At 46.8% G+C, this 26,170-nt stretch overlaps 12 protein-coding genes and 1 non-coding gene across 13 annotated transcripts; 9 read left to right on the forward strand and 4 right to left on the reverse strand.

The window, feature by feature from the left end:
• Positions 1-808: 808 nt before the first annotated feature.
• NEW1 (New1p) lies at positions 809-4,132 on the forward strand (the record flags this gene model as incomplete). The annotated part of the gene is made up of 1 exon (XM_020212833.1): positions 809-4,132. One exon carries the CDS (start codon positions 809-811, stop codon positions 4,130-4,132), a length of 3,324 nt encoding a protein of 1,107 aa, XP_020069625.1.
• Positions 4,133-4,355: 223 nt separating this feature from the next.
• On the forward strand, positions 4,356-7,102 carry PRP6 (U4/U6-U5 snRNP complex subunit PRP6). Its single transcript, XM_020215403.1, has one exon. The coding sequence runs from the start codon at positions 4,365-4,367 to the stop codon at positions 7,047-7,049; it is 2,685 nt and encodes an 894-aa protein (XP_020069626.1). The 5' UTR covers positions 4,356-4,364; the 3' UTR covers positions 7,050-7,102.
• Positions 7,103-7,423: 321 nt separating this feature from the next.
• Positions 7,424-8,568, forward strand: HMX1 (Hmx1p). The gene has a single exon (XM_020217180.1). The coding sequence runs from the start codon at positions 7,592-7,594 to the stop codon at positions 8,468-8,470; it is 879 nt and encodes a 292-aa protein (XP_020069627.1). The 5' UTR covers positions 7,424-7,591; the 3' UTR covers positions 8,471-8,568.
• A 4-nt stretch (positions 8,569-8,572) lies between these two features.
• QRI5 (mitochondrial 37S ribosomal protein mS38) lies at positions 8,573-9,091 on the reverse strand. Its single transcript, XM_020216747.1, has one exon. It carries the CDS (start codon positions 9,053-9,055, stop codon positions 8,687-8,689), a length of 369 nt encoding a protein of 122 aa, XP_020069628.1. The 5' UTR covers positions 9,056-9,091; the 3' UTR covers positions 8,573-8,686.
• Position 9,092: 1 nt separating this feature from the next.
• Positions 9,093-10,955, forward strand: MSS51 (Mss51p). The gene has a single exon (XM_020216749.1). It carries the CDS (start codon positions 9,578-9,580, stop codon positions 10,844-10,846), a length of 1,269 nt encoding a protein of 422 aa, XP_020069629.1. The 5' UTR covers positions 9,093-9,577; the 3' UTR covers positions 10,847-10,955.
• Position 10,956: 1 nt separating this feature from the next.
• On the reverse strand, positions 10,957-12,037 carry CDC36 (CCR4-NOT core subunit CDC36). Its single transcript, XM_020216753.1, has one exon. The coding sequence runs from the start codon at positions 11,561-11,563 to the stop codon at positions 10,988-10,990; it is 576 nt and encodes a 191-aa protein (XP_020069630.1). The 5' UTR covers positions 11,564-12,037; the 3' UTR covers positions 10,957-10,987.
• Positions 12,038-12,221: 184 nt separating this feature from the next.
• On the forward strand, positions 12,222-12,294 carry CYBJADRAFT_t124. Its single transcript has one exon. It is a non-coding gene; the product is annotated as a tRNA-Val (tRNA).
• A 276-nt stretch (positions 12,295-12,570) lies between these two features.
• On the forward strand, positions 12,571-14,726 carry ENP2 (ribosome biosynthesis protein ENP2). The gene has a single exon (XM_020215404.1). The coding sequence runs from the start codon at positions 12,620-12,622 to the stop codon at positions 14,708-14,710; it is 2,091 nt and encodes a 696-aa protein (XP_020069631.1). The 5' UTR covers positions 12,571-12,619; the 3' UTR covers positions 14,711-14,726.
• Positions 14,727-15,042: 316 nt separating this feature from the next.
• On the forward strand, positions 15,043-17,022 carry LEE1 (Lee1p). The gene is made up of 2 exons (XM_020215405.1): positions 15,043-15,590; positions 15,651-17,022. Exons 1-2 carry the CDS (start codon positions 15,518-15,520, stop codon positions 16,652-16,654), a joined length of 1,077 nt encoding a protein of 358 aa, XP_020069632.1. The 5' UTR covers positions 15,043-15,517; the 3' UTR covers positions 16,655-17,022.
• Positions 16,918-17,468, reverse strand: CYBJADRAFT_168514 (uncharacterized protein). The gene is made up of 4 exons (XM_020215406.1): positions 17,416-17,468; positions 17,307-17,342; positions 17,109-17,224; positions 16,918-17,025 (listed from the first exon to the last, which is right to left on the reverse strand). Exons 1-4 carry the CDS (start codon positions 17,438-17,440, stop codon positions 16,960-16,962), a joined length of 243 nt encoding a protein of 80 aa, XP_020069633.1. The 5' UTR covers positions 17,441-17,468; the 3' UTR covers positions 16,918-16,959.
• An 11-nt stretch (positions 17,469-17,479) lies between these two features.
• On the forward strand, positions 17,480-18,502 carry DUO1 (Duo1p). The gene has a single exon (XM_020216857.1). It carries the CDS (start codon positions 17,695-17,697, stop codon positions 18,274-18,276), a length of 582 nt encoding a protein of 193 aa, XP_020069634.1. The 5' UTR covers positions 17,480-17,694; the 3' UTR covers positions 18,277-18,502.
• Positions 18,344-22,235, reverse strand: CYBJADRAFT_17639 (pyruvate carboxylase). The gene has a single exon (XM_020216782.1). It carries the CDS (start codon positions 21,946-21,948, stop codon positions 18,412-18,414), a length of 3,537 nt encoding a protein of 1,178 aa, XP_020069635.1. The 5' UTR covers positions 21,949-22,235; the 3' UTR covers positions 18,344-18,411.
• A 3,099-nt stretch (positions 22,236-25,334) lies between these two features.
• CYBJADRAFT_118619 (galactosyltransferase) lies at positions 25,335-26,168 on the forward strand (the record flags this gene model as incomplete). Its single annotated transcript, XM_020212267.1, has 1 exon — positions 25,335-26,168. A coding segment is annotated over one exon (834 nt), but the record flags the coding sequence as incomplete, so codon positions are not given.
• Positions 26,169-26,170: the final 2 nt, after the last annotated feature.

Genomic DNA, 26,170 nt, shown 5'->3' on the forward strand with positions numbered 1-26,170 from the left:
AATAGGAACAGATTATTTAAATATAATTCCAGAAATCCTCTAGCTACACTGTAAAAGTGGCCAAAAGACAATAAAACATGCATTGGCAACACCCACACCAACTACTAACTAACACACAACCATATAAACCACCAAAAGGGAGTGGTTCCATAGCCCGTAGCGTTCTTATCACACTTTTCACCACAGCGACCGTTGTTTGCACGCCGAGGGAGATGCGCATCCTGCAGTTCCGTGCAGATCACCCAGCTCAGCTCAACCACAGCAGACCCTCGACACTATCGTGGAATATCAGCCAGGACGCTCGAATTTAACAGGTTTCCCGAATAACTTGAAAGCTCATTCACATTTAGCCGAATCACCTAGGACCGTCCAGTCCGTTGCCATGGCAATTTCTGTTGTTATTTTTTTGCAGTCTCATCGCACGCGGCTGATTCAAAGTTAAAAAAAAAAGAAAAGCTAAAAAAATTCTTCGTGATGACGGGAAAAAATTTCTACTCGAGCACGGTGTCTTTGTTCAACCACTTGCTAAAAGAGCGCTACAAGGAGTCAACAAGGGCTAAGGAATATCCATTTATAATCAGCTCGAATGCCTCCAAAGTTCAACCCTTACAACGCACATGCGTTTGTTCCAGATGGAAACGGCCAGCAAGGCGCTGGACAGTACAACACCCCGAACTATGGGCAATACAACAACCAGAACTATGGGCAATACAACAACCAGAACTATGGGCAATACAACAACCAGTACGGCGGCCAGCAGTACGGCGGTTACAACAGGGCTCCAAGAGCCAACAATGCCTATCAGCCGATGCAGAAGAAGGCGATGAGTCTCGACGATTACTTGTCGCAGCAGTCAGGAACTCCAAAGAAGGCACAGCAGTCTCAGTTACAGCAGACGTACAGTGAACAGAGCTCAGCAATGACCACACCACAGACGTCGACGCTCAACTCTCCATCTCAATCGACAACGTCCTTGACATCTTTGAACCAATCTATCGAAAAGATGCAGATCTCGCCAATCTCCATCAACCTGAACAAGCTCAAGGAGGCAAAGTCCTTGGCCGATGTCAAGGCCGAGGTCAACGGCATCGTTGACAAGATTGCCGAGGAAGGTATTCAATCCATCACCGAGTGGAAAGTGGATGATGTTGCATCCAAACTGATCAAGCCAAAGAACCCAGCTTTTGTAAGAGAAGGCGCGCTTGTTCTTGTCTCTTCAATCGCTAGAAAATTTGCGGGCCAGCCTCCAAAGGAGGCCTATTTCCTAGAGTTACTCTCTGTCGCACTCGATGCCTTTGCCGATAAGGACAATAACGTGAAAAGAGCTGCCCAAGCTGCTGTTGATGCTGTCTATGGCTCGTACCCAGTGGAGGCTCTCACCGCGGTTGTACTTGTACACATCCTCAATTATTTGAAATCCTCAGCCAAATGGCAGTCAAAGATCGCTGCTTTGAAGATCGTCGACAACATCATCGAGCAATCACCAGCTGATTTGGTGGAACTCAAGTTTAAGGAGTCTATCCCAGTGCTTACGGATATGGCGGTGGACTTCAAGCCAGAATTGGCAAAGGCTGGTATGAAGACAATGACCGCATTCGTCAAAGTGTTGGATAACTTGGATCTTCAACCTCGTTATGACATGATTGTTGCTACACTTGCGGACCCTAACAAGGTTCCAGAGTGTATTAAGTCACTTTCCTCTGTCACCTTTGTTGCTGAAGTCACAGAACCAGCGTTGTCATTATTGGTTCCAATCTTGGTCAAATCTCTAAACTTTTCCGGTTCTACTCAAGAACAATTACGTCAGTCTGTTATCGTCGTAGAGAACTTGACAAGATTGGTCAACAACAAGTTTGAAATTGAGAGTTTCATTCCGCTTTTGTTGCCAGGTGTTAAGAAAGTTGTTGAGAATGCTGCTCTACCAGAGGTTAGAGAGCTTGCTGAAAAGGCTTTGCAAGTCTTGCTTGATGACTCTGTTGATGATGGTAAGTTTGCAGGTAGATTGTCCTTAGAAAAGGGTGAAGAGTTCTTGGAAAAATCTAAGATCAATGATGACGTCCTGTTTAACTACTTGGTTAAGGTCCTTATTGCTGACGCCAACGTTAATGATTGGAAAAGATTGACTGAATACCTGGAGATGGCCTTGCCACAATTCTACTCTGGGGAAGAAGAGGCCAAGACCGTGACTCACGATATCATCAACAAGCTCAGACACTTGTTCACTCCTGATGCCGTTGATGAAGAAGACAGTGATGACATTGTCATTGTCAACTCTGACTTTTCCTTGGCTTATGGTTCTCGTATGTTGCTTAACAAGACCAACCTGAGACTTGTGAAAGGACATAGATACGGTCTATGTGGACGTAATGGTGCTGGTAAGTCGACATTGATGAGAGCCATTGCCAATGGTCAGTTGGAAGGATTCCCAGACCAGTCAGAGGTTAAGACTTGTTTTGTTGAACACAAGATTCAAGGTTCTGAAGCTGATATGGATCTGGTCACATTCATTGGATCCGATCCAGAGCTGGCTCATGTTTCTAAAGAAGACATTGCAAATGCTTTGGAAGAAGTTGGTTTCAACCAGGAGAGAAGAGAACAACACGTGGGCTCTCTTTCTGGTGGTTGGAAGATGAAGCTGGAACTTGCCAGAGCTATGTTGATGAAAGCCGATGTTCTTTTGCTTGATGAGCCTACTAACCACTTGGATGTTGCCAATGTTAAGTGGCTTGAAGACTACTTAGTCACCCACACCGATATCACTTCTCTTATCGTTTCGCACGACTCTGGATTCTTGGATACAGTCTGTACCGACATTATTCATTACGAGAACAAGAAGCTCATTTACTACAAGGGTAACCTTTCTGAATTCGTTAAGGTTAAGCCAGAGGGTAAGTCTTACTACACATTAACCGATTCTAACGTGAAGATGGCCTTCCCACCACCAGGTATCTTGACTGGTGTCAAGTCCAATACCAGATCTGTTGCTAGAATGTCCAATGTGACCTTCACATATCCAGGTGCCTCGAAGCCTTCCTTAGCAAATGTGTCTTGTTCTCTTTCCTTGAGTTCTAGAGTTGCTGTTCTTGGTCCAAATGGTGCTGGTAAATCTACTTTGATCAAACTGTTGACCGGTGAACTTGTTCCACAAGAGGGTAGAGTTGAGAAGCATCCTAACTTGCGTATTGGTTACATTGCACAACACGCTTTGCAACACGTTGAATTGCACAAGGAGAAGACTGCCAACCAATATTTGCAATGGAGATATAGATTTGGTGACGATCGTGAGGTGTTGTTGAAAGAATCCAGAAAGATTTCTGACGAGGAGAAGGCACAGATGGAGAAGGAAATCACCATTGATGATGGAAGAGGTCCAAGACAAATTGAGGCCATTGTTGGTAGACAGAAGTTGAAAAAATCCTTCCAATATGAGATCAAATGGAAATGGTGGTTACCAAAGTACAACTCTTGGGTCTCTCGTGAAATCCTTATCGAGCATGGGTTCGACAAGTTGGTTCAGAAGTTTGATGACCATGAGGCCTCTAGAGAAGGTTTGGGTTACAGAGAATTGACACCATCTGTGATTCGTAAGCATTTCGAAGATGTCGGTCTGGATGGTGACATTGCCGACCACACACCAATGGGATCCCTTTCTGGTGGTCAGTTGGTTAAGGTTGTCATTGCTGGTGCAATGTGGAACAATCCGCATTTGCTTGTGCTTGACGAGCCTACCAATTATTTGGATCGTGATTCTCTTGGTGGTTTGGCTGTTGCTATCCGTGATTGGAGTGGTGGTGTTGTCATGATTTCCCACAACAGTGAATTCGTCGGAGCCTTGTGTCCTGAACAATGGATTGTGGAGAACGGTACCATGGTGTCCAAGGGACACGCTGCTGTTGACAATGCCTCGTTCGAAGACGGTGGTGCCAAGGAGGGCTCTCCTTCGCCAGCTCCAATTCCAAAGACTAAAGAGGATGACGACTCACCAGCAAACATCAAAGTTCGTATCAGAAAGAAAAAAATGACTAGAAACGAGAAGAAGGCCCAGGAGGAGAGAAGAAGACTGAGACACATCGAATGGTTGAGTAGTCCAAAGGGAACTCCAAAACCTGTGGATACAGACGACGAGGACTAATGAGGAGGGCTTTCAAGAACGGAAATTAACATATATAATACACCATAAACATCGGCTTTTGAGTAATTACCAGGCAGTGTAGAGCATGGTGAATCGGCATCATGACAAAAAGCCCGAGAGGTCTTGGGAGCCTACTGTTGCGCGTACCAAAGCTACCAGTACTATCAAAACTTTTAACGAGTGATGCGATAGCTACGCTCATTTGGGGAGGTTGTTGTTGGATACGTGAACGATGATTAGAAGACCTTCATTCTTAGACAAGGACCCGCCACCGGGATATATACCAGGTATCGGCCGTGGTGCATCTGGGTTTTCCACTAGGGCTGATGTTGGAACTGGAAGACTAGCACCGCAACATCGCCGTGGTGACGGCGACGACGAAGAAGACCATGATGGCCGATACGCCGATGTTGATGAGAACGGTATGCTCATTGAGGATCAAATGGATAAGGAGGATGAGGAGGCAGACGAAATCTACAAAGCTGTGGAAGAAAGACTGAGGTTGAGACATAAGAAACGAGTACGATTAGACGATGCTGATGACATTGCCGGCGAGAGAGGTAACCTTGCAAAGATTTCTAAGCAGTTTGTCGATCTCAAGAAGGAGCTGAGTACTGTTAGCGATGAGCAATGGGCCAACCTCCCAGAAGTTGGAGATTTGACTAAGAGAAATAAGAGGTTGAGAGACGAGGCGAACAGGGAAAGGCTCCAATTTGCTGCGCCAGACTCATTGATTGGCGGGCTTGGTGAGGGAGTTGATATAAGTAAGCTTACATCTGAGCGTCAAAAGCTATTGGGCTCTAAGATTGATGCCAACTTCGAACTAGAGGACAACGTTATCGACCAGGAAGGTTACTTGCAAGAAGTATCAGCGTTGGAAACCGGGAATGAAGAAGAGATGAAACACATTAAGTCCATTTTGAGTTCCTACACCAAGGCCGACCCTTCGAAGAGCACAGGTTGGATCGCCAGAGCACGCTTGGAAGAATTCAACAAGAATTTTGAACAGGCGAAGAAGTTGATTGAACAAGGTTGTGCGAATTGTCCAAGAGATGAAGACATTTGGCTCGAGAGCGTTCGTATCCATAGAACAGACCTCAAATACTGTAAGATCATTATTACTGAAGGTGTCAGATTCAACCCGAAGTCCGTCAAGTTATGGTTAAAAGCAGCTGAATTGGAGCAGGATGATTTTAACAAACGCAGGGTTCTGAGAAAGGCCATAGAGGCAATCCCAACATGCGAGGAGCTATGGTCCAGACTTGTCTCATTAGAAGACTCTGGCGATGAAAGCGTCAAGATACTGACAAAGGCCTTGGAGTTCGTACCAAAATCTGAATCGCTCTGGCTTGAACTCATCGATGCACAGAGTTATAAGGATGCACGCAGCACGCTCAACAAAGCTAGAAAGGCACTGGGTAATGACAACGTGGAGGTATGGCTCAAGGCAATCAGACTGGAGTTTGAACATGGCGAAGTTTCCAAGGTTGAAAAGCTGATCAAAAAGGCATTCAAGGAGTGTTCGCTTACCAGAGATGAGTGGTATTCCAAGGCTGTTGAATTTGAAGACGGAGCGTTGACACACATTGCAGCGCTGATTGTTAAGGAGCTGCTGAATGCCGAAGATGCTGACTATTCACTTTGGGTCAGCGATACGGAGAAGTACTCCAAGCATGCCCATGTTGTAAAGGCCATTTTAGACGAGACAGTCATCCGCTTCCCCAAGAAGACATCCATCTGGCGTAAACTCATCGAAATCTACAAGGAGCATTTCAGCATGGATGACCTGTACAACGCATTCGAACGTGCTCTGGAGTTGATGCCCAAGACTGCGTTGTTCTGGCTGATGTACTCAAAGGAAGTGTGGAAAAATGGTGATATTGACAAGGCCCAATCCGTTCTACACAGGGCTATTCAATCCATCCCTCATAACGTTGACGTTTGGTGTGCTTTGATGAAGTTACAGGCCGTGTCACACAGCTTCTTCGCCTTGGACGACACCTTTGAGAGGTCAAAGACCTCTGCACCAAGCGAGCGACTGTGGTTCAAGTTCGTACACGTCTTGAGACAGCGTGGGCTAAACGACAGGGCCCTCACGGTCCTGAACCAGGGACTACAGCAGTACAGTGACAGCTGGAAGATGTATCTACAAAAGGCCCAAATCTTGGAGTCCAGGCACGATTTAGAAGGCGCCAGACAAGTCCTGTCGCTCGCCACCAGAACCGTTCCCACACGGCCAGAGCTGTGGATCCATCTCAGTGACATTGACCTCAAACTGTCAAACACCACGAGAGCACGCTCGAGCTTAGATATCGGCCTTGCCAAGTGCCCGGGTGATTTGCTCTGGCTTGCCAAGCTGGACTTTGAGACGCTGAACGGGGATAGGAGTCAGGTGGGCAGCATGCTGTCAAGGGCTTTAAGGGAGTATTCGGAGTCATCGCTCCTGTGGAAATTCAAGCTGGAGCACTTCACCAAGAGAACGCAGAGGAAAGCCGCATACCAAGACGCATTGCAGGCCACTTCGAACCATGTGCGCATCCTGCTAGTTATCGGGGCCAACTTCTACAGAGAGGGCAAGCTGGATAAGGCCCAGAGGTGGTTTGAGCGAAGCGTTGAGACCGACACGGACTTCGGCGACGCGTACGGGTGGCTTTACAAGACCCTGAAGATCTCCCTTGCGCAAGGTGTCGCGGCGACCAAGACCACGACCACGACCACGACCACGAGGACCACGACCACGACCACGACCACGACCACGACCACGACCACCAGTGGCGCCTCCATCGAGTCTCTCGAGAGGAGATGCCTCCAGGCTGAACCACGCCATGGTGACGTGTGGCCGGTGGTGTCGAAGGATATCGGCGCGCCCTCCGACCCTGTCCAGGTCTTGCACTTGGTTGCTGAACGACTGCACTGAGGGACGTGTGTATAGTTATATGCGTATAGATGGCAAAAGAAAGAGCAGCTGTTGGCACTGTAGCACAGCGTTGTACACTAAACTGTAAGCATTGGTGGGTAGGCAATCACCAAACAATCAGAGCGGCTAACGTCATCCTGGCTCGCCATACCTCTTGAAACAGTCGTGAGGCTAGGCCCTTCTCTACACAGAGGCCCCCTACACAGAGGCCCCCACTGTGCTCGTGCTCCGTGACACAATCCTCCTGCGTTGCCATGCTGCCCGTACCTGCGGACATTTCGGTGAAGCAAGCGCGACGGGACTTTTCGGTGAAGGAGTCTCGCTCATGTTCTGTTGAACCGCTTTGCAGGTTTTATAAAAGCATCGAGGATCCAGTGTTGGAGGGAAATGTTGTTCCCCCAGCTGTGCACCTCCTTCCACTTGAACCTGGAATTTTGTTTTCCCCTTTGCTTGCCTTGGATTCACAGTTTGAACGCGTGTTTCCAGCTTCACATCCCTCAACCTTCCGCACGGTTAATCTCGAACTCGTTGTTGATCCCGCCATGGCTCACCTTCACAAGCAGACCAAGATCCCACAGCAGGAGATCTTGCCGTTGGCCATGGACATTGGTGCTCTCGGTAACAGAATCAACTTCAACACGAGAAGCGAGCACAACAGCATAAACAGAACCATCACTCTGAAGTTTGCCATTGCGATCAGAGATGCGCGTATATACCGCCAGGGGATCCAGGCGTTCTACCACGTTTTCAGAACGGTGGAGGAGTTGATCAACAAGGAGCTGTCCCAGGAGCCGCTCAGCAAGACTGGCGAGATCTTGAAACAGATCTGGAGACCCGAGATAGCGCGTACCGCTGCGCTCGAGCAGGACTTGATGTTCTTCTACGGCAACGACCGTTCCAAGTTCGAACATCCTATCAGACAGGAACAGATTGATTTTGTCCAGCACATCCACGACGCATACAAGGAGAAGCCACACATCCTGCTAGCATACTGCCATGTGATGTACCTTGCTCTCTTTGCAGGTGGTAAGATCATGCTGTCCTCGTTGACAAGAGCCAGCGGAGTCTTCCCAAGACTGGATGGCAAGACGACCGAGGAGGTGAGCTCCTTCGGTACCAACTTGTTCAAATTCCAAGTTGAAGATGACGAGGTGCTGAGACTGGACTATAAGAAGGCGTATGAATTGGCCACACGTAATGCATTGACAGAACAGGAGAAGCTCGACATCATTGACGAGTCCAAGGAGATCTACAAGAGAAACGTCATGGTGGTGCAAGAGCTGGAACGCCACAACAGGGAGAAGATCACCTCCAAACTCACGTACAAGGTGTTCAACTACGGCTATTACGTCGCCGTCGCATTGCTTCTGCTCATCACGGCGTGGGCTTTGCGTAGGGTGGTGAACCATTTGCTCTTCTGAATGCGGCATCCTCACACCCTGTGTACATTATATATATATATCCCGTCTTCTATAATATTGATCATGACACTTGTTACGAATAACTTGCTACACACGACTCGTTACATTCCCATCTGTAGTGAACCGCACGCCCTGTGACAGGCGTACTCGTTGTGATTTGTTGTATGTACATGGTAATAGAGAGACAGAGACACACGCGGAACACGCTGCCACTCCTCAGTCCTTCTTCAGCTTCTTTCTAAGCGCCCTCTGGGCTTTTCTTCTCTTTCTCAGCTTGTGCTTCTTCATCTTGAGTCTTCTCTTTCTCAACACAGAGTCCGCCCTCATCTCTGGCGCATCCTGTAGTTCCTCCAACCTCTCAGCAATCGAAGGCGGAACAATACGCATCTGCGACACCTGGCCCATCAGCTCCTTCAGTTCCAGTGCCCTTGATACCGGCGTCGACACAACGGGCTGTGGACGAAGCAGCGCCCTCGGTGCCTGCTGGAGCGTGGAAAAGCCCGACCTCAAGGCTCCGAGTCTCAGACCACCTTGGGCTGCCAGTGATGGCAGCCCACACGCACGCAAAGCAAACAGGCGAAGCATTGTTCTGTCGCTCTCCTCCTGGCCAAAGTCAAACAGCTGCGTTTGTTGGACGACAAGTGGACGAAAAACTTTGTGTGCGGTGGGAAAAAAGTTGTCGATCGCGGCGGCGGCGGAGATTTCATGCTAACTGCTTACGTAACTGCTTACGTAATGCGGGTGGTGGACCTGAGGACATGGCACGCTGGACAGGCTCAGCCAATTAGGCAGCAGCTCTGCGTGGAGCATACGGATTTCTAAGCCTGTGTGGTTGGAAACATCGTCGTCAATTGAGCCATTTCCACTACAAAACCACAGCTTTGGCCCCAGGAAGCCCCGTGGTTGTGGGTGGTTTCTGCCTACGCGGTGGGAATCGCAGCGGGCAATCGCCTTGAAAGTTTTTTCTCTGTGTTTCTCCCCCCGAAGGCCTTTGAAAATTTCCCACGCCAGAAGCCGCCAGAAGCAAAGCCAGAGGAACCACACTGTTTCAGAAGGAAGGGGCCTATTTGCTGTTTAAGAGGTTGCTTTAGAGAGAACGAGAGAAGCATGTTTCTAGCACACAGAAGCGTGACGAGAAGCGTGCGCTCCACCAGCGCAGTGGCGGGTGTTGCGCAGAAGAGAGGGATATTGAACATCTTTCGTAATGCGCTAGGTATGGACCTGCCACCTTCAGATGACGACCCAACGCCGGAGAACAGGTTCCATCCGTGGGACTCATCACCTTCTCCTGACCTGAGACAGAGGGCGGCAACCATTAGAGCTCTGGCCAAGTGCCCAGTGACCGGGAAGGAGATCAACTACACCTGTCCCTTGAGTGGAATCCCAACGCATCACTCTCGTGAGGCATGGGAACAGGACAAGGAGTACCACGAGACGAAGAAATGGGAGATTTTGAAGAAAGTCAACATCTACGAACATGACCTGAGATCTGGCAGACCGTTCCCAGAGTTCGATTTCCCTCAGCAACAGGAGTCGGACGCCCAGGTGAACTTGTCAACATGGGACTTGTACTTCTATACACGTCAGTACTATTCGATGGACACCGAGTTCCAGCTCGCCGCAGTGACAAAGATGCTGTCTTATCCTATAACAATGGGCGCACTGCTCCATCAGTTCTCACCGTATCTGTTGTCCCCTAAGGGCCCCATCACTCTTGAAGGTCTCAAATCGCTTGCGGCGTTGAGATATTCCCTGTATCCATTCCAAAGAGCAGCCACGTTCAAAGACCGTCCTCTCAGAATGTTCATCATCGGTGCAAGAGCGGAAGGTCAATTGCCAGGTCACGTTTGGAAACAGTTCCAGTTCCTGTTCCCAGAGATTGAATTCGAGTTGCATTTCATCGGGCCAGAGGCGTTCTACGACCGTGAAAAGGGAACCTATGTGTCAAGCTCTAGGCCAGTGGTTAAACGTGTCGACCCTTACTTATCTATGGTGTACCACACCGATTACTTCCACGTGTTCCACGAGGCCCAAGATTTCTTCCCTTACGATCCTTACTTGGACTGTTTCTTCCTCTTCCATCCAGGTTTGTCTTATCCAGACGTTAAGGAACTTTGGAAAAAGACTATGCCAGGTTTGTTGGAATCCAAATGTCCAGTCTTCATCACCGGTTATCACGAGCAAGATTCTCAAAACGATTGGAATTGGCTTATGGAGAACTTTGGCAAGGATTTGGATGTTCTCATGGACAGAACAGACAACTTGTTCTCCTCAACTAAGTGGGAATTGAACGATTTGGATCCTCAAGAGGTTTACAGATTCAACCAAAAGATCTTTGCAGTTAGAGGTAAGCGTTACCATGCCATTCAACAATGAAATGAACTTGATTGAACCTTACATAGGCCTTCTCTGAATATAAACCTTGTACATATTGTATATGAAAAATTTAACCCTTCTCTCAGCTTTCTAATGCCTTTTAGGAGTAATACACAGTGTTTACGTCAATATACATATATTTCATGCCACTATGGATGCGTATTGTAAGATGAACTCTTTCTTGACCCTCTCCCAATTGTGAGGATCGAAAAAGATATACACACCTCTTTCACTCTGAGCATCCTGTTGGATAGGCTCCACACTCTGATCCTTGGTCAACCATAGAGACAGGCCCTTGTGGAATCTCCAATTTCTATTCATCAATTCCCTTGCACTTAACTCTTGTAACACGTCCCTTGGTCTTGTATAAAAGATGTAGAATAGGGTCTCGTCCGTGAACAACGTCAACTTCTCCTCGAGCTTTGAGACATCCGATATATGAAATTCCTCAGGCGTCTTGAACTGGGGCTCCACTTCACTTCGGGACGTTTCTATCCACGGTGATGCAAATGTTTTACTCAATTTAACCCCATCGGTTCTGCTGCTGAGATCCAACCCAAGAAAGTTCAAATCCGTTCCCAGTGCCACGGTATTTTGATCGCTCTGCTCGCCACGTACAAGCGAAAGCAAGCCGTTAAGTCCATATCTATCCATATCTGTCTGCTCAGACTCCGGCTTCGTAGTATTCAGCGATGGCTGATCCTGTTCTTTACCCATAGTTGGCGTTAACCCTGGTGGGAGTTGATTAAGAGGAACGGCATTCTGTAAGGGCGTATGCGTGCGCTGCTGCTGCGGTTGTTGTTGTTGATCACTCAAAGAGGGAAAGTCACCGTGTGACTGAGCCTGTGGTCCCTGCCAGGTTGCTTTGAGCTTGGTTAGTGTTCTCTCATGCTGAGGTTATGATGGCCTCTTTGTTTACGCTGTGGTCAACCATCAACATCATCATCATCGTCTCCAGCGCCAACAAAATGTCAACGTTTAACCACAAGCGAAACAATATGGGCTATAAAACGAACTTACCCATGTATTACCGAGTTTGATAACGGACTTTATCAATCTGAACAGACGCTATCGACGAGATCCTGGTGTTGTTCGTGTTGTACTTGTTCGTGTGCAAACTTGGTGAATGTTGTAAGTGCACAAGTCGGCGTTAGGGAGTATACGACCTTTGTGCTGTTCAACCGACAATGACAGTACTCCAGGGCGTTTGCATGATATCAATGGGGTTGTTTCAGAGTGGAAATGGCTCTCAACTGGTGTTATTATGGACCAATATGGTGTTATATACAATCAGTGGATGCTAGAAGCTATGTTGTGGCACCCACACTCAGAGACATAATCAGTAATATGAGTTGCTAGTTTTTGCTGTTTTAGTGGACTGATGGTCTAGTGGTTACGACGTCGCCTTTACACGGCGAAGGTCGCGGGTTCGAACCCCGTTCGGTTCATTATTTTTTGCTGCACGCTCACCGGTCAAGATTATTGGATACTCAATGATTTGCACACTGAGCTAGGATACACTGGTAAAGCTTCACCGTGCGTTTATATAAGGCCACTTTAACTGACAATTTGTTCCGTTAGCTGTGTCATTGCCACCGTTTTCTGTTCCCTTTGGCTTCTTTTTAGCTGTTCAGCTTTGCTTAATTTTTCTGCGGGAGAGCTCAGCTCATCGCATCTCAAAAAATTTTAGGCCGCGGGAAAAATTTCGCAAGACATAAGCACTCACTTCAGTACAAGTCGGTTGTGTACAGTTAACGAGCTTTAGACTTCGAGATGGTGTTGAAATCAACATATTCAGGAGATGTATCCGTTTACCAGGTGTCTGGTGCGAGCGTTTCACGCTCTCTCCCTGACTGGATGGCCAAGAAGAGAAAGAAACAGCTGAAGAACGATATTGACTATCAGACGAGAATTGAACTGATACAAGATTTCGAATTCAGTGAAGCTTCAAATAAGATCAGAGTAACCCCAGATGGCCAGTTTGCGATGGCCACTGGTACGTATAAACCGCAGATCCACGTCTATGACTTTGCCAACATGGCGCTCAAGTTTGAAAGACACACTGATGCCGAGAATGTCGATTTCACCATCCTTTCTAATGATTGGACCAAGTCAGTCCATTTGCAAAACGATCGAAGCATAGAGTTCCAAAACAAAGGTGGTATCCATTATAAGGCGAGAATCCCCAAGTTCGGAAGAAGTTTAGCGTACAACGCCGTGAACTGTGATTTGTACACAGCAGCCAGTGGCAATGAGGTTTACAGATTGAATCTGGACCAAGGACGGTTCTTGCAACCTTTTGTCTTGGAGTCTGATCGTGGAGCCAACGATGTTTGTGTGAATACTATCAATGGACTTGTCTCTGTGGCGTTAGAGGATGGCACTGTGGAGTTCTGGGATTCAAGGGCAAAATCAAGAGCTGCAAAGCTCACGTTACCTAACGTTGGATACAGTGAGGTGCCGTTTGAGGCCACTGCACTGGCTTTCAAAAACGATGGTATCAACTTTGCCTGTGGTACTTCTCACGGTTACTCGTATACCTACGATTTGAGATCTTCACAGCCAACTTTCACCAAAGACCACGGATATGGTAATCCGATTAAGAAGTTGATCTACTTGGACGATGACAAATTAGCAGTCACAGATAAGAGAATCGCAAAGATCTACGATGCGTCCGGGTCGCTATTCGCCTCCATGGAGCCGAGTGTTGATATAAACGATTTGGAGTGGATACCAAACTCTGGTATGTTCTTCATGGCCAATGAAGGAATTCAAATGCATACTTATTACATTCCTAACTTGGGGCCTGCACCAAAATGGGCTTCTTTCTTGGACAATATCACAGAAGAGCTGGAGGAGAAACCGTCGGAATCTGTTTACTCAAACTTCAGATTTATCACCAGGGAAGATGTGAAGAAGTTAAACATCTCGCATCTGATTGGAACAAAGGTGCTGAGATCGTATATGCATGGTTTCTTCATATCCACAGAGCTCTATGACAAGGTGAACTTGATTGCCAATCCAAACTCATACAGGGATCAAAGAGAAAGAGAGATCAAGAAAAGAATCGAAAAGGAGAGAGAATCTAGAATCAGAACCACTGGTGCGCTTACAAACACCAAGGTTAAAGTCAACAAAGATTTGGCTGAAAAGATTGGCAAGAAAGCTGGTTCTGCCGTTGCAGAGAGTGTTGTTAACGATGACCGTTTCAAGGAGATGTTCGAGAACCCAGAGTTCCAAATTGATGTTGAATCTCATGATTATAAGCAATTGAACCCTGTGAGTAACGAAAATGACGTATCCTCCAAGCGTTCTAGGGCCTTGACTGCAGCTGAGGAGTCAGACGAAGAAAGATTGAACAGAAGAGACGGATCCGAATCCGAGAGTGAGGATGACAGCGAAAGTGAAAGCGAAGAGAGCGATGCAGATGAGGCAGACGACGAACCTGAGGAGATGGACAGATTGCAAAGGGCTAAGGTCCAGAAGCAGTTGGATGCCATCAAGAGACGTGAAGAGGCCAAGTCCAAGGCCACTGATTTCTTAAACGAGATGAAGTCCTACTCCAACGAGGCTTCCAGCAGTGTGAACAAGAGTCAAATCTCATTCGACAAGCAGCTGAGACGTCTCAACCAGGAGAAGGCTGTTGAATCCGAAAAGAAGAAAGGCGAGGTTCTACGCAAACATGCTCGTGGTGAGATGGAGCTGACATTTGTTCCAAAGAAGGAGAGCAAGTCGTCGAAGAAGGTGAAGTTCGTACAGAGCGACGAGGAGGACGACGAGGAGGACCAGCAGGCTCACGGAAGAACCAAGCAGAGATTTGAAGGCCGTAGAAGGGCTTCCAAGAACGCGTTCCGTGGCATGTAAAGACAAACAAGTGACGTGTAATACTAAATGTTATGAGCTTGCGACATTGTAGTGGTGCTTCTCTGCTACATTCAAACAGCAGCGCTAAGATGGCCTGGCATCTACAGCAGGGCAGCACAGACCACATATTCGGGCGTAGTTCCGTAACGAACCCAGCTGATGTAGCAGTGTAGGGCTCCTTAGATAACACACGCAATAACAATGCAACAGAATGGAGGATATGCGAACGTGTGCCAACCAGTGGTTAAATTCCGCAAAACCACAAAAACCACACTTAGAACCACAAAAACACAAACTGTGAATTGGGGGAGTAAGAGGGTCCGCTGTTTTGTCGTTTTTTCCTTCTGTCTTCGTATGCGTGCGTGTGTGCGATTTCGCATTAAAATTCCACATTTTAACCCCCTTGTGGTTATCAGTTTAAAGCACAAATTTCCTGTTTTTCTGCGGGCTTGGTGCGTAATTTGTGTGCGTGATTTGTGTGTAATTTTTGTGTGTATGTGTCTGTGTGTGGGTTTTAACTGTGCGTGTGTGGGTTTTCATTATCTCTCAAATCCCACGTTAACTTCAAATACGGTGCTTTCCTAGTTAGAAAACAACACAACCAACAGTGCACTCTAGAACAAGTGTAAAGAATATTAGATTCAGTCATAAGGAGAAGTCACGTGCGTTGCCCAAGTGTGTACACATATTGCCATAGCTCAAGAGGATAACGGAAGAGAAAGCAAAGACAGCCCAGATTGAAAGATAAGGAGAGAGAGAGAGACAGACATCCCGGTTTTCTGTATTTAGAAGGAGGGTAGAGAGATAATGACTAACAAATCACGGTCGTTTAACAAAACACATCATGGGGGTGACTTATCCAGGAGTCCGCCTTCTAAGAGTGAGTATCTTGCCCGTGCTAGGGGTTTGCGGTGGTTGTGAGTCACTAACGAAGAATAAGATCTTGCGCATGTTCCGTGTAAGTTCTTCAAACAGGGAGCATGTCAGGCTGGTGATTCCTGTCCCTTTTCTCACCAGCTGGATTCATCTGCTGATAGCGCACCGTGCAAGTACTTCCAAAAGGGTAATTGTAAGTTTGGTGTGAAGTGTGCCTTGGCTCATATTCTCCCCGATGGGAGACGTGTTAACCCCAAATCTTTGGCACAGGTTTATCAAAACCACAACGTTTCCAACGCCAATGGCTCCCAAGTCAACGGACAGGGCAGTGGGAGTGGTACACGTCGCCACACACAGGCGGTGTCCACTGGAAGAAACCGTAACGTTAACGGTTATGCCAACAGCCAAGGTGCAAACCCCTCCAGCGGTCTAACACCACCAACCGCTTCTAACGCTGCGTATTCCTCCATGATAAAGACGTCACCTTTACCTACTTTTGGATCACATTCTACTACGGGCTCTTTCTCATCGGATAAGAATGTTGCAGCATCTGGGTTCCCACAGCAGGAGTTGTCGTACTCATTACGTGCGCTATCTACTGCTTCAGAGAACACGCTCGTAACGAATCCGTCCTTTGGTACGGGATCGATATGGAGCCATAGTATTACTACACAGGTTGCTACCAATGGCTCGCTCCCAGTGAACCCTCCATACAGATCCATGTCATATTCGGGACCTGGAACTGGCGGCTATGTGAACCAATATGGAACCTCAACGTCTTTCCATTCGTTCCTTGCACAGCACGAGTCTGCCATTGCAGATGACGAGGAGTACGACGATAGAAACAGCTCTGATGGCGGTGATATGTTTGAAGAGGATTTTGTCCCTTCTAGTCTTTCAGACCTATTGACACCACAGGAGAGGCAGAGACGTGGTTCCAGAAACTCTGGAAGCGCTGCCAACAGACCGGTACTTACGCTTAGAAGTAGTGAAGATGAAGTTACACAGTTTAAGATGGATGAGGACCACGAGTTCTTCATTGGAAGGGATTTGAACTTACATGCTTGATCTGCTTCACAAGTTCAAGATAAAACGAGTCGAAAAGAACAAAAAAAAATGACAAGAGTAAGAATACAATACAGTTGATATGGAATTAAACACAGTCTTCATATGCGTTGGTTTTAACAAGTTCTTTTTTCCTTTGAGGGAAAGAACAAAAGTTGGTTTGGAATAATTATGGTTATAAGTTACAAGTTTTACACCCTCAGCATGTAGAAGTAACCTGTTTTCGATTCAGAGAGAATAAATAAGACGTTTGTATGTGAATAAATAAGGGAGTTGGTCAACAAAATAAATAACAAAGAGAAATTCACTCATGGTTTGTATTCTCTTTCAAAAGCCGGAGTGGTTCTTCTCTTTTCGAATCTAAACCATTTACCCTAAAGGAAGCGAATAGTTAGTAAGAAGCACACAAGAGACACGCTGATAAACCACCTCACATGGGTGGTTTCTGACAACTCACCTGCGAGTTGTAGGCAACCCACGTCAATGCGCTAGGGATACCAATCATTAGCACAAGGATAGGAGCCAAGTTCTTAGGAGTGACACGGAATCTGTCTGACTGCGTCTGTCTATAACCTGTTTTGTGAGTTTTTCACGAGTGTTAGAGGAGGCCCATGGTGATGAAGTTGAGGGAGAGGAAAGGGGACTGGATACGTACGGTAGAAGAGGTCGAAAGCTGGTTCATGCTTGAGTGCTATTCGAAGCAGTTAGTATCCCATAATCATAGAATCAAGGCTAATGACAACATGTGCATGTCTTTCACGTACGTTGTGGTCCGTGTCCGTGTGCCATTTTCGTTACTGTGACGGTTGTCCTTTGCGCTTTATGTTTTAAGGAGGAGTCTTTCCAATTGGACGAGAAAGTTTGTACTGTGAGTTTTTCCCTCCAGACCGCTCGCCTTGAAATCCGAGGGGACGTGTGGAGGTGAAGGTCGGAAATGCTTCCCCCAAATGGCGTAAACAAAGCCAAACACACGGGCGGCGCGTAAAAGCACCATCAACATGTAAACAAACAAGGAAGGCAACCTCTGCGTTTTTGTTTTGAGGATGTCTAAAGATATCGTACCCGCTCTGGAAGCTATCCAGGCCACTATTGACTCGACGAAGAAACAACAGGGGCTGACAGGCGCCGCGCGTGTCAAGGCGCTTGAGAAGGAGTTGGAACAGTTGGATGCTATAAACGAGTCCATCGAGTCTCTAATAGACTCCATGCAGCTAACGTCTGGCAATCTCGAGACGATCCTGACCACCTCGACGTCAACAAATGCTCTTTTGGACCTCTGGATCAAGATTCTATCACAGACGAGCTATACGGCGAATCTGCTGAGCGATAAGAACTGGAAAGGCCTGACGAGAAACGAGGAGGAGTATCAACAGCAGCTCAAGAGGTTTGAAGTGCTGAATAAGAGATACAACGCAGAGAAGCTGAAGAGAGAGCAAGAACAAGAGGCAGAAAGAGAAAAGAGACTGCAATCAGAACAGAGAAAGAAGGAGAGGGAGGAAACACTAAGGAGAAGAGTATATGGAAGTAGAAGCTCAACCACAAGGCCAGCGACATCGACAGCGACAGTGACATCGACAACGACAACGTCGAAGACACCAACCAGAAGGACAACTACAAGGAGATGACTCTCTATAATCACCGGAGAAAATTACTTATAATGAAACAACTGTGAAAATTACCTGTATACATATAGTCGTTGCGACAACAAATAGAAAACACCCACACCGGAATAACAAATTCAAAACAAAGGTATATATAACTCAAGCCTCTTCCTCCTTAGCTTCTGGTTCAATGACAACCAAAAGATCAGAAGCGTCAACGTTGTCACCCTCCTTGACCAACACATCAGCAACCAAACCAGCAACTGGAGCGGAGATAACCATCTCCATCTTCATAGCACTCAAGACGGCCAATGGCTCACCCTTCTTCACGGCAGAGCCCTTGTGGACCTTGACTTCGACAAGGACACCAGCCATTGGGGAACCAACTTGGTTGTCGTTATGAGCATCAGCCTTTGGCCTAGAGACAACCTCAACCTTGGAGGTCTTATCGTTGACAGTAACCTTACGCAACTCACCGTTCAACTCAAAGTAAACCTCTCTAGTACCGGTCTCAGCGTGCAACTCACCAACGGCAGTACACTTGATGATCAAAGTCTTACCTTGTTCGATGTGGACGGTGATTTCCTCACCAACCTTTGGTGGAGCCAAGAAGTTTCTGGTTGGCAATAGGGACAAATCACCGTATTGCTCCTGGATCTTTCTAAAGTCTTCGTAAACCTTTGGATACATGTTGTAAGATGCAATGTCACACTCGGTGATCTTGTTGAATCTGGAAGACAAGTCCTCCTTGATCTTGGCAAAGTCAAATGGCGCCAATTCCAAACCTGGTCTGACATCCAATTTTCTTCTCTTACCTCTCAAGACATCGGATCTCAATGGCTCTGGGAAACCACCATATGGTTGACCAATCAAACCCTCAAAGAAGTCCAAGACAGAGTCTGGGAAGTCCAAGGAGTTGGCCAATCTCTTGACATCCTCAGAAGTCAACTTGTTAGAAACCATGAATTGAGCCAAGTCACCCACAACCTTAGAGGTTGGAGTAACCTTAACCAAGTCACCAAGCAAGAGGTTAGCCTCTCTGTAAGCCTTCTTGGTCTCAATCCACTTCTCACCAAGACCAACCTGTTGGGCTTGGAAAAGCAAGTTAGTAAGCTGACCACCTGGGATCTCATGGAGGTAAACTTCTGGATCTGGACCCTTCAAGTCGGCCTCGAAAACAGAGTACAACAGTCTAATCTCAGCCCAGTAGGAGTCAATCTCTCTGGCAGCACTCTCAGAAATGTTGGTGTCGATTTCACCGTCAAGAGAAGCCAACAAAGCAGAGACAGATGGTTGAGACGTCAAACCAGACAAGGAGTTGGAAGCAACGTCAACAACATCGGCACCAGCTCTTGCACAGGCAGCCATGGAAGCAACACCGGTACCAGCAGAGTCGTGGGTGTGGACGTGGATTGGCAAGTCTGGGTATTTCTCTCTCAAAGCACCAATCAAGATCTTGGCAGCTTGTGGTTTCAATGTACCAGCCATATCTTTAATACCCAAGATGTGGGTACCAGCCTTAACAATAGCGTCAGCAACAGTCAAGTAGTACTCCAAGTTGTACTTCTTACCTGGTTGCAACATGTCACCAGAGTAACAGACAGTGGCCTCAACAACACCACCAGCCTTCTTAACAGCCTCGACACCAACCTTCAATTGCTCCAAGTCGTTCAGAGCATCAAAGACTCTGAAGATATCAACACCATTGTCCTTGGCTTGCTTGACAAAGTGGTCAATAGCGTTATCTGGCAAAGAAGAGTAAGCGACACCGTTAGCACCTCTCAAAAGCATTTGGAATGGAATGTTTGGAACAAGCTTTCTCATCTTTCTCAATCTGTCCCATGGGTCTTCGTGCAAGAATCTCATGGAGACATCAAAAGTAGCACCACCCCAACACTCAAGGGCAAAGGCGCCAGCGTAACCGTGGGCAGTGGTTGGAGCAATAGCAAGCAAATCGTAAGTTCTCAATCTGGTAGCCAAAAGAGATTGGTGGGCATCTCTCCATGTAGTGTCCATAATCAAGGTACCATTGAAAGCACGAACCTTCTTTGCGAAACCTTCTGGACCTTCCTCGAGCAAGACATCTCTCCAACCCTTTGGTGGAGGAGTTCTAACATCGATAACGTTACCCTTAGAATCGTGGATAACTGGAACATCTGGATCCTTTTGCAACTTTGGTAAACCAACTTGACCCTTGATAGAGGAACCGTTGACGGCCAAGTCTGCCAAGTAAGCCAAAAGCTTCTGGGCTCTGTTTTGGGAGGAAACCATCTCGAAAAGAGCTGGTGTGTCATCGATGAAAGTTGTCCAGTAGTCACCGCTGATAAAGACCTCGTTGGTCAACAAGGTGAGCAAGAATGGAATGTTGGTCTTAACACCTCTGATTCTGAATTCGATCAAAGCTCTCAACATTTTTCTTCTGGCAATCTCATAAGTAGAACCGGAACAGGAACACTTGACAAGCATGGAATCGTAGTGTGGGGAGATGACAGCACCAGCGAAACCGTTACCACCATCCAATCTAACACCGTTACCACCAGCAGAACGGTAAACCTCAATCTTACCTGTATCTGGCTGGAAGTTCTTTGATGGATCTTCAGTGGTGATACGACATTGAATGGCGAAACCTCTGGTTGTGATCTTGTCTTGCAAGAGACCCAACTCCTCCAAAGTAGCACCGGCAGCAATTTGGATTTGAGCAGCGACAATGTCGATACCGGTAATCTCTTCAGTAATGGTATGCTCAACTTGAATTCTTGGGTTAATCTCAATGAAGTAGTGTCTGTTTTGGTTGTCAACGAGGAACTCTGCGGTACCAGCGTTTCTGTAGTTGGCGGTCTTTGCCAACTTGACAGCGTCGGTCAAGATAGCATCACGAACCTCACGTGGCAAGGTCTTTGCTGGGGCAACCTCAACCACCTTTTGGTGTCTTCTTTGCACAGAACAGTCTCTCTCGAACAAGTGAATGACGTTACCGTGGTTATCAGCGAGCAATTGGACTTCAATGTGCTTTGGCTTGTCGAGGAATCTCTCAATGAAACAGGTACCGTTACCGAAAGCGGTCAGCGCCTCGGATCTGGCTCTCTGGAAGGCATCACCAATGTCGTCACCCTCTCTAACAACTCTCATACCACGACCACCACCACCGAAGGCAGCCTTGATGATAACTGGGAAGCCGTACTTGGCAACGAATTCCTCCGCTTCTTCGACAGAGTCAATTGGACCATCAGTACCTGGAACCACCGGCACGTTAGCAGCAGCAGCCAAGTTACGCGCACTCACCTTGTCACCGACAGAATCAATGATCTTTGCTGTTGGACCAATCCAAGTGATACCGGCATCGACAACCTTTTGTGCAAACTCAGAGTTCTCAGAGAGGAAACCGTAACCTGGATGGATCATGTCAACGTTGTGTTCCTTAGCAATCTTGATAATCTCATCGATTTGAAGGTACGCCTGCACTGGAGAGTATTGGCCCTTCTCACCAATTGGGTACGCCTCATCGGCTTTAAGTCTGTGAGCACTCAGTCTGTCCTCATGGGAGTAGATGGCAACAGTAAGCATGGACAACTCATGGGCTGTTCTGAAGATTCTGATAGGAATCTCACCTCTGTTAGCAACGAGGATCTTGTTAGTCTTCTGACCAGCAAGAAGAGAGTCCCTTCTAATGGAGTTGATGTCCCCGCGATCAGCCATTATTTAAAGGATTGATTGATTCGTTTGAAAATCGGTTGGAGTAGGAGAGAGGAAAGGTTTCTTCAGTTGGAGAAGAGGAAGATCCCATTTCCTTTTTATACGCCGGGGGAAAAATCAGGGAGGGAACGTCGAGCCAAAAAAAAATGGACAAAAATGCAAACTGCCTACTGCAGGCTGGTCCAAAAAAAAGTGTGACTAAACTACGATGCTGCAACGAGCTCGAGGGCCCCCGTAGAGGGCGAAAAAAAATTAGGCAGAGAAACCTAGGCAGGCCCCGCGAAATCCTCCCATGAGTGGAAGGGCCGGTAGGGGGAGCCAGTAGGGGAGCTGTAGGCGGGAATGAGTTTCTGACTCTTTTCCCTTCATGTAGACGAAGGGCTAAAGCACATGCAGACGTGGGGGGACAACAACGCAAACAGGATTAAAAGACAAAAACAACAAAGAACGCGGGACAAGAGAAGGGCCAAAAAAGCTTTCGCCTTTCTTTTTTTGTCGAAGAGGAAAATCAGGACAAAATCCGGGGTACGTTCAAATGTCCAATCAGATGCGCCAGATATGGAAACAGCGAGTGACCTCATCGAACGGCCTGGTGACGTAGCTCCTTGTAGGGAGAAAAAGAGGAATCTTGCTGTTGAAGGATTGTAACAACCATATGCTTTGCACGCAGAGCCAAATGGGCCAGAGGCCCCAGGCCAGGGCAAAAAAAGGGGGAAACACGTACCACTTTGAGTCCTGCAGTTAGCTTCATGAAATCATACAACCACGGTCCCGTATCTTGGTTTTCGCTTTTAAAATTTTTTACCCCGGGTTTAAAGTTGAAGGGCGCGTGCTGTTGGACTTCCCCCAAGTGTTTTAGGATGTTTTGGTGAGCGTTAGGCCCAGCCATTCGTATGGAGAAAAGCACTCTTGACGGGGGTTCCCGGGATAAACAACAACGTCTGGGGTAATATACCCGTTCTCACGTTTCATGCTTCCAAACACGAGTTTTATCGCTGGCCGTGCGAGTCGGTTAAAAGTGGTTGATTGTTGTTGGAAACTGACGTCAATGCTGGTGGGCAATTGTGCCGTAGATAAGGGGAAAGAGGATGAAGGAAAAAGAAAACATTGCGTTTTACAAATTTGTATCTTTATATAGATACCACGTAGAAAAGAAGTGACTCACGCCAGCGAGTCAACTGAGTCATCTGGAAAATTGCCCGTAGAGCCGTCAGGACTCATACGCCGACTCATCGCAAATTACTGTCGATTGAGGACCCGTGTAGCGTGTTGGAGTGTTATCAAAGCAATCCACTCTCAGGCACAGGTCCATTGGCCCCTGAATGGTGAAGGCAAAATATTTCTAACCCTCGAGCTTGGTGGAATAGCTAGTGCTCTGACTATCTTTCCATTCGACCTATCTTTTGGGCTGAAGGCCAGTTTTCTCCGTGGTTATTTTTACTACGGTTATGGGGTAAACGGTTTGAAGCCCCGACAGAACATGGTATACAGGAGCACGAAGCAGTTGAGCTAATTGCTGGATTGAACAATCCACACAACGATAGAAGCTATTCTCCTCAGTTAGACCCCAATAGATAGTCCAATTTGTGTCAAATGGGCTGAAAAAGCAGAAATTAACTCCCCGGATACATCGATGCGTTATAACATTTTCCCCCACACTTTTTTGCTTCCTTGGACCGTAAACCTTGAAGCAGTCGTATTTTGGTCAACTGCCGATTTGGGAGCCATTAATTACTCGTAGCACAGGGTAATGCCAATTGTACGTAATCTGGGACAGAAATAAGAAACATTGACCTTGGATGGTGAAGTATGGGGTAAATGTTACAAAATGTTTACTACAGTTGGGATTTTTACTAGCATTTATAGAATTACCGTAGTCCATTTCACTGTAATGGTCCGAGTCACGGTTCAGAGGTCCTGAGTCATTGTACTGCTCAGCACCCTTAGGCCCAGCACTTGTTAGCCCAGCACCTTTTATCCCAGTACTTCTCAGCACCGTGGCCAGCCAGTTTAAAACCCACCGGACGCCCGTCAAAGCAACCTTTTCCCTCCCTGGCCTGCTAAAACTGGCACATCTCGCGGCGTTACGCAAGGACGGTTAACAGTGCCTCTTTAGGCAATCTTGTGAGATTTCTGTCATTCTGAACGGTAAGGCACCCTAATAGTTTCACCCTTCTCTATCCACAGGTTGTACACATCAATGTAATCCTTGGTCATATACAAACACACAATAAGACAAATAGTCACCATGTAACTCGATAAGGAAATGTCCCGAATTTCAAAATGTCCCAACAGCACTTGTGAAAAAAAAATGTCTCTGCTTGTAAATCACCTGCTGCAACTCGCAATCAATGAGGTCACTAACGGTGGTTGAACTTGATAGTTGATTGGTTAACGGAGTGATGACTCATCATTTCTTCGTTGCTGCTTTTTGTTACTTATCGCAAGACATCTGCGACACACGGTTGATTCGTCCAGTGAGCAGCTGAACTGCTTCGCTACAGTGAATGCTTGAGAAATCGATCGTCTTCGGCTTGATGTTGTTCCTGAGATTTTGGATGATGCACGCATGATGTTGAAAAAAAATCTTTCTTTGGTTTACAGTCAACGTCCTTAGTACCGACATCAATGGCCATTACATCTCCCTATGTGCACGGACACGGATGTTTCTCACCACACCTCATGTTTAGGATCCGGTTCTGATTGCCATTGGTGAGCTTCTGAGGTTTATCTACTGAAAGAGTTTTACGCAATTCTTCGGCATTGATGACTTCACGTGTTCACATACAAAAAATAGGCCTCTATGAAAAGTTCGTTTCAGGCCTCAACGCGCGCGTCGATGGCTCTCAAATCTCAACGTGGCGCGAGGAGGCTTAAAAAAACCTTCTAATGCTCGAATTAGGCCTACAGGGAAACTCTAAAATTTTATACACATCAACCTCATCGTTACAAACCGATCCAGCACACGTAGCTATTTTATACAGTTCCTCATCTGGGCCTTCATATCGCGTGTCCTGGCGAGTAAGAGGGAATAGGATAATCAGCGTGATCGAGGAGAAAGGGCGGAGGAAAGAGCGTCCCATATTATGAATACTGTTAAACAGCACCTCACAGCGAGGGCGAAGGTGATATTAGTACTTGTGGCTCTCTATACCGTCTATCACGTGTTCACATATAGCGGCAGAAAGCCCACTTCGGAGTACCTCGGTGATGGTCCTAGCACCAAAGGTTATGGTATCGTGAGAGGTGGCACTGGTAACCTTGGGTATGGAAAGGATAAGAGAACAGGTGGGTTACCGCCTTCAGCGAGAAGGATCTTTGAGGATAAAGATCCGTCTGTTTATGACGACTACGCTGTTGCAAATTATGACCTAAAACAAACAGAAGTATTCAACAAGGATAAGAACAAAGTTGTCATTGTAGTGGGTGCTAACGTTGAGGGTGGTGTAAACAGATGGAAAGGTCCAAGCGAGTGGTCAACCGAAAAGTTGTCCATTCAAAACAAGAAGAAGTACGCACAGTTGCACGGGTACGATATTGTTGTGAAGGATTATACCAAGGCAAAGAAGTATTCAGATGATCACCGTGAAGGCTGGCAAAAGTTTGATCTCATTAAGCAGGTGATGGATGAGTACTCCAGCGGTGATTGGTTCTGGTATTTGGATTTACATACTCTGATCATGGAACCAGATGTGAGAATTGAAGACTTGGTTTTTGAAGAGTTGAACTCATTGATGGTTAGAAACTTGGCATCGTTCAATCCAAATGGCCTTGTCACTGATATCCCATACACCTCACCGGACGATCCAGTGAATCTGATCCTATCACAGGACTGCGGTGGCTTCAACTTGCACAGTTTCCTCATCAAGAAGACGTCGTGGACGATGTTACTATTCGATACACTATTTGACCCTGTCATATACCTCAAGGAGCACAAGAAATGGACAAATGGCGAGAAGCACGCGTTGGAGTACTATTACGATAAGTTTGCATGGATTCGTTCCCATATTGGGTTCATACCATCGAAATTGATCAGTGCGTTAGCAAAGGATGCTTGTCCACAGCTGAAATATCCAGATCAGAAATTCTTCTATAATGAAACCACTAGGGACTTCTTAGTAGATATGGAAGGCTGTGAGTTCAACAGAAACTGCTTTGATGAGATGCAATACTACATGTCTATAAGTGAAAATTTGCACAAGAGTTGGATTTCTAAACTGCTCCA

The sequence above is a fragment of the Cyberlindnera jadinii genome (genome assembly GCF_001661405.1).
Source record: "Cyberlindnera jadinii NRRL Y-1542 unplaced genomic scaffold CYBJAscaffold_10, whole genome shotgun sequence".
NCBI classification, from domain to species: Eukaryota; Fungi; Ascomycota; class Saccharomycetes; order Phaffomycetales; family Wickerhamomycetaceae; genus Williopsis; species Williopsis jadinii.

Bases quoted from the DNA above. Each gene is read 5' to 3' on its own strand.
- QRI5 (XM_020216747.1), bottom strand. From the start codon at position 9,055: ATGCTTCGCCTGTTTGCTTTGCGTGCGTGTGGGCTGCCATCACTGGCA.
- CYBJADRAFT_168514 (XM_020215406.1), bottom strand. From the start codon at position 17,440: ATGGCACACGGACACGGACCACAAC. The intron at 17,225-17,306 runs GTACGTATCCAG...CTCACAAAACAG, and splicing joins AGCTTTCGACCTCTTCTACC to GTTATAGACAGACGCAGTCA. The intron at 17,026-17,108 runs GTGAGTTGTCAG...CGCTTCCTTTAG, and splicing joins GGGTTGCCTACAACTCGCAG to GGTAAATGGTTTAGATTCGA.
- ENP2 (XM_020215404.1), top strand. From the start codon at position 12,620: ATGGTGTTGAAATCAACATATTCAGGAGATGTATCCGTTTACCAGGTG.
- MSS51 (XM_020216749.1), top strand. From the start codon at position 9,578: ATGTTTCTAGCACACAGAAGCGTGACGAGAAGCGTGCGCTCCACCAGC.
- LEE1 (XM_020215405.1), top strand. From the start codon at position 15,518: ATGACTAACAAATCACGGTCGTTTAACAAAACACATCATGGGGGTGAC. The intron at 15,591-15,650 runs GTGAGTATCTTG...ACGAAGAATAAG, and splicing joins CAGGAGTCCGCCTTCTAAGA to ATCTTGCGCATGTTCCGTGT.
- CDC36 (XM_020216753.1), bottom strand. From the start codon at position 11,563: ATGGGTAAAGAACAGGATCAGCCATCGCTGAATACTACGAAGCCGGAG.
- HMX1 (XM_020217180.1), top strand. From the start codon at position 7,592: ATGGCTCACCTTCACAAGCAGACCAAGATCCCACAGCAGGAGATCTTG.
- PRP6 (XM_020215403.1), top strand. From the start codon at position 4,365: ATGATTAGAAGACCTTCATTCTTAGACAAGGACCCGCCACCGGGATAT.
- DUO1 (XM_020216857.1), top strand. From the start codon at position 17,695: ATGTCTAAAGATATCGTACCCGCTCTGGAAGCTATCCAGGCCACTATT.
- CYBJADRAFT_17639 (XM_020216782.1), bottom strand. From the start codon at position 21,948: ATGGCTGATCGCGGGGACATCAACTCCATTAGAAGGGACTCTCTTCTT.